We start from the raw sequence: 5809 nt of genomic DNA, 5'->3' as shown, positions 1-5809 counted from the left end.
CCCAGGTCCACTGTGCTAAATTGGAGCCCATGGCACGACTCAGTGAAGTAACCGACTTAGCTGGGTTCCGCTGTGTCCATGGCTCTCTTCCTCCATGGCCTCTGCTGTGGCCCAAAGATGTTGGCCTCCGACTGTCCAGCAATTCTGAAGTGGGCAGGAGGGAGGGGTGTTCCCACAGAGAGGCAGGTGGAGCTCCCATCCTACATAACAGAAAGGGTAGGAGGTCTGAAAAATTCCTGAGCAAACCAAGTGAAGGCAGATTTGCCCCCAACACTTATTAGGGTGCAGGAAGCCCATCCTCAGTACGTAATCCAGTTCCATTTGTATTCACTTCATCCTATTCGACTGAAGCAGAACTCAAGAGAACTAAGTATGTTTCTTTTGTATTGGCTAAACCTGCTGAGTGGGAGATATACTGCAAATTTCAGTCCATAGAAAAAAAACCAGCAAAACAATATTAAAAAAACTAGGCTTTTTTTAAATTGTCAAATACCAATTACACAGCATACCAAGCAATTACCATTCAACATGTGTAGTCCTCACAGCTACATTAAACTATTAACCATGTAGTTAAGAAATCAAATGGAAAAGGAATTTGGATCTTCAAGTGAATGACAGGTTTCTGGGCAGATTCATTTTTGCTATGCGCAATCCTAATTCCTTAGAAATCTTAAGAAGGTGTGAACTAAGCAATATCTACAATCTTTACAAAGAAAAATTAGCTTTTTCAAAAATAAAAAGATTGAATTATTCCTCCTACAGCCCTAATAGGATACATTTAAGATTTCAGAGTAGATTTGTAGCATGGGTTGTGGATGTTGTAGTTGGTTGGCTCGCCCGCTGAGCTGGTTCATCGTTCCGCAGACGTTTCATTACCCTGCCGGGTAACATCATCAGTGCAGCCTCCGATGAAGCCAACAACAGTGCTTCATCAGAGACTGCACTGATGATGCTACCCGGCAGGGTAAAGAAATGTCTGCGGAACAACGAACCAGCTCAGCGAGCCAACCAACCACAACAGGATACATTTCCTTCTTGCATTTGTATGCATCGAAATAAAAGATCAATTCAGTGACAAGTGAAAAATTTGATCAAGAAAGTATTCAGAGATTGAAAACAGCTTAATTCCAAGTAAAATCTAAAACTGCTTACCTGAAAGATCTCATCCTTGTGAGACTCAAAGGAGTGGAGCTTTAATTTTAGATTTCGAAGGTCCCATAATGCCACCGTCTAGAGATCATGTAAAAATTACTTCCATATCACAGAAAGGCATTTAGTATATGGCTGCAGTGCTTTAATACATTAAAAACAAATGTTGTGTTCAGAGAAAACCATCCGAGATCACAAGATCATATAAAGCCATCCACCCCATCGAGTCTGTTCTGATAATCCTCAAACCACTGATTTCATTACTGATTAATGAATCTCAGCCTTGAATGTACATAATGACACAGACTCAACAGTCCTCTGTGGTGACAAGTTCCACAGATTCACTACCTTCAGAAGAAATTCCTCATCTCCGCCTTAAAGAATGACTCTTTATTCCGAGAATGTCCTCTGGTCCTAAACTCTGCCGCAGGGGAAAACGACCTTTGTGCATCTAACCAGTCGAGTCCCCCAAGGGTTGTTTATGTTTCAATAAGGGCACCTCTTATTCTACTAAATTCCAATGAGTACAGACCCAAGTTACTCCACATCTCTTCAGTTCCACCATACCCAACATAAGCCTAGTAAACCATCTCTCGACGGCCTCCAATGTCAGTACATCTTTCCTTAGATACAGAGCCCAAACCTATTTCAGCTAATGGCATGATGAGTGCCTGCATAGTTTTAACAAGCTTTCCTTTTTTAAAAAAATTCCATTTCTTTTGAAATAAAGGCCAATCTATTTACCTTTCCTATTATCCACTGAACTTGAATGCTAGCTTTTTGTGATTATGCACAAGTACTCCCAGATCTCTGTGCTGTGGCTTTCTGTAGTTTCTCCATTTAAAGAACATTCAGCTCTTTTAATCTTCGCGAGAGTGCATAACCTCACATTTCCCTTTTTTTTCCTATTCATTTTGTGGGATGTGGGCGTCACTGGCTGGCCAGCATTTCTTGCCCATCCCTGGTTGCCCTTGAGAAGGTGGTGGTGAGCTGCCTTCTTGCTGTGGGTTGGCCCACAATGCTATTAGGGACGGAATTCCAGGATTTCGACCCAGCGACAGTGAAGGAACGGCGATATATTTCCAAGTCAAAATGGTGAGTGACTTGGAGGGGAACTTGGAGGTGGTGGTGTTCCCATTTATCTGCTGCCCTTGTCCTTCTAGATGGAAGTGGTCGTGGGTTTGCAAGGTGCTGTCTGAGGATCTTTGGTGAATTTCTGCAGTACATCTTGTAGATAGTACACACTGCTGCTACTGGGCATTGGTGTGGAGGGAGTGGATGCTTGTGGATGTAGTGCCAATCAAGCGGGCTGCTTTATCCTGGATGGTGTCAAGCTTCGAGTGTTGTCGGGGCTGCACTCATCCAGGAACTGGGGAGTATTTCATCACACTCCTTTTATATTCCATCTGCCAAGTTTTTGCCCACTTGCTTAACCTGTCTATAACACTTCTGGACACTCATCATCCTTAGCACCTGCCTTCAGATCTACTTTTGTCTTTTCTGCAAATTTGGCGATAGTACATTCACTTTTGTTATCCAAGTCATTAATATCTGTTGTAAATAATGGTGGCCCCAGTGCTAGACTTGTAACTAGTGGATTGCTGCAGGTTACCATACTGCAAATGTGCACTCCTGCCTCACCTACAACATCCCAACTGGTCTTCTATTTGTTAGCCAATCCTCTATGCTCACATATTACCTCCAACACCAAGGGCTTTTATATTGTCTAAAATTATGTACTTTTTAAATGCCTTTTGAAATTCAAATATATATCTACTGCTTCCATTTCATTATCCTGCTTATTACTTCAAGTAATTCGAATACATTTGTTAGGACTGATTCCCCCTTTATGAAGCCATACTGACTTAGCTGGATCATATTACGTACTTCTAAAAGCTCTGCTATCACATCCTTTATAATTGACTCTAACATTTTCCCAATAACAGAGGTCCCTTCCCTTTTCAAATAGGTAATACATTGATAGTTTTCCAGAATTTAAGGATTCTTGGAAGATTGCTACCAGAGCAACCACTATCTCTGTAGCTATTCCTTTTAATATCCTAGGGTGCAACCATCAGGTCTGGGGATTCATTTGCCTTTAGCACTATTAGTTTCCCTAGCACTTTTTCCTCTGCTAGTAGTTGTTGTGCTTATTGCCTTTCCTTCTTCACCCCTTGATTTTGAATACTATTAGTGTATTCTACTATGAAGAAAGATGACAAGTGTTTATTCAAATCCTCTGCCTTTTCCCGATTCCCAATCATCATTATCCCAACCTCATTCTCCAAAAGGGGCCTATATTAACTTCTTTATGTATTTAAAAAAGGAGCTCTTACAGGTAATATTAAAACTGTCAGCAAGTTTACTTTTTTTTAAAATTGTCTTTTGTTGGACTTTAAAACACTCCTAGCCCTATGGTTTACTGCTAATTTTTGCCACATTGTACATTATTTTCTTTCAATTTGATGCAAGCCTTAACTTATTTGATTAACCATGTTGGCTTATCCCCTTCCTAGATTCCTTTGTCAAACAGGATAGATCCTTACTATGCACCATGAACTATTTTGCCAAACACCTGCCTTTTTCCTCAACCACCTTTGCTGTTAAACTCAGTTCCCAGTTCACTGCTGCACACTCTGTCCTCATTTCTTGCAGATTCCCTTTAGTTAGGCTTAGCACGATTGTTTCCAACCCAAGTTTGTCCCTTTCAAACAGGATCCTACCATATTATGGTCATTGTTTCCTTGGGAATCTTTAGCTCTGACATTTATTAAAACTGTCACGTTGTACATTATCAAGTCCAAATTAGCCTGATCCCTGGTTGGATCCACAACGTATTTTTGGAACCTATCCCAACACACATATTATGAATTCCTCCTTGTGGCTACCCCTGCCAATCTGGCTAACCTAACCTAAATAAAGCTTAAAGCCACCCATGAATAATGTAAAAAAAAATGCAGTAGATGTCCTCATTAACTCTTAGTTTATTCTCAGTCCTACCTAGTAGCTACTGCTAGAGGACCTATAGGCTACTACAAGTGTCTTTTTCCCCTTTTTATTTCTTACCTCTCCACCCATATGGATTCTATATCTTCTGATCCAAGATCATTTTTTGCTGCAGGATTCATTCCACCCTATAATAACAGTGCCACCCACCACTTCCCTTCATAGCCGTGCTTTTGAAAAGTCACATGCCCCTGAATATTTAGGTCCCAGCTTTGATCTCCTGTAACCATGTCTCTGTAACGGCTACTATATCTATTAACCTCTATTTGGGTTATTAATTCATTTATTTTGTCTCAAATACCATGCACATTCAAGTAAAGTGCCATTAATCTTGTATTATTTAACCATTCCACCACCTCCCCAAATCTTATTTACTGCTGTTTTTCTATGCTTGTGCACTCTCCCTTCCTGTCCCACTCTAGGTATTCTTATCCAAATAGTTGTCCTGTAATGTTGTTATAACCACTTGCTTCATAAGCCTCAATTTCCCCTCTCCATTCCATCCACATCAACTTCAAGTTGACCACACATTAACTTCTTGACTTTATTTACTATGCCAGTTTTCCCGTGGCTCCAATAGCAATCCCAAGATTACCACCTTGGAGGTTCTGCCTTTTAAAATTAGGTCCTAACTGTTCAAAATCTTTCAGTGAAACCTCCTTACTAGTCCTATCAATGTCAGTGGTACCAATGTGGTTGATGACAATGAAAACTCTACCCTCCGCCTCCAAATTCTTCCCTAACCCAGAGGTCTAATCCTTAATCCTGGCAGAAGGCAGGCACCACAGCCTTTGGGACTCTCACTCACGTTGCAAAGAACTGTATTTATCCACCCCCAGTTACACTATCCCCCACCACTACTACATTCCCATTTCCTTCACCTACTTGAATAGGTCTCAATACCTAGGTTCTGTGGTCAGTTCGCTCATACTCACTGCGGTCCCCACCTCTCACCTGCGCAGTTTACAAGAACGTCAAAACTACTGGACAACTGCATTGGCTGAGGTGCCTCAATTTTAACCCCAAATTCTCATATCTGCTGCACCTGCAGTCAGTGTGACCATCCTTGGAACAGAACTGTTGGGATTACAGGACTATCAGTGAACTTATGGAAACATAGTACACGAACTGTACAAGTTTGATAAAGGTTGCTACAGAGAATTTTAACCTTGTCAGCAGAGCCAGTGGCTAGGATAAATTCACTGTACGGGTTGAAGGACAGACAGTTGACTTCAGCTGTGTGCGCATCTACGGAATGGCTTGGTTTTGAAGTATTATTTGACCTTGTGTCCCAGCTGGAAAATAAAGATTAAAGAAGTTTAGAGAAAGCTGAAAACACTATTAAAAGTTTTATTTTTAATAGGTTGCATTCAAAAACCACAGAACCATAGAATTCCTGCACTGTGGAAGCAGGCCATTCAACCCACTGAGTCCACACCAATCCCCTGAACAGCATCCCACCCAGACACAGCCCCACCACTCTATCCCTATAACCCTGCATTTCCTGTGGCTCACCGACCTAACCTGTAGATCTTTGGACTGTGGGAGGAAACTGGAACTCTGAGGAAATCCACACAGACAGCTGCCCAAGGCTGGAATCAGACCCAAGTGCTAACCACTGTGAGGCAACAGTGCTAACCACTGTGAGGCAACA

General features: G+C 41.6%; 2 protein-coding genes across 12 annotated transcripts in view; both read right to left on the bottom strand.

The window, feature by feature from the left end:
• Window positions 1–5809, bottom strand: part of reps2 (RALBP1 associated Eps domain containing 2) — a 362214-nt gene that overhangs the window by 245954 nt on the left and 110451 nt on the right. The window lies entirely within an intron of this gene.
• Window positions 1–5809, bottom strand: part of LOC109928621 (histone-binding protein RBBP7) — a 36016-nt gene that overhangs the window by 13404 nt on the left and 16803 nt on the right. Inside the window, exons 6-7 of the mRNA XM_048602687.1 lie at window positions 5324–5450; window positions 1153–1230 (exon numbers count right to left, since the gene is read on the bottom strand). Coding sequence (XP_048458644.1) covers window positions 1153–1230; window positions 5324–5450 — 205 coding nt within the window. The remainder of the gene's footprint in view (window positions 1–1152; window positions 1231–5323; window positions 5451–5809) is intronic.

This window comes from Rhincodon typus, chromosome 11 (genome assembly GCF_021869965.1).
Source record: "Rhincodon typus isolate 14 chromosome 11, sRhiTyp1.1, whole genome shotgun sequence".
Classification (NCBI taxonomy): Eukaryota; Metazoa; Chordata; class Chondrichthyes; order Orectolobiformes; family Rhincodontidae; genus Rhincodon; species Rhincodon typus.
The sequence above is the reverse complement of the archived record's forward strand: the minus strand, read 5'-3'. Positions and strand labels throughout refer to the sequence as shown.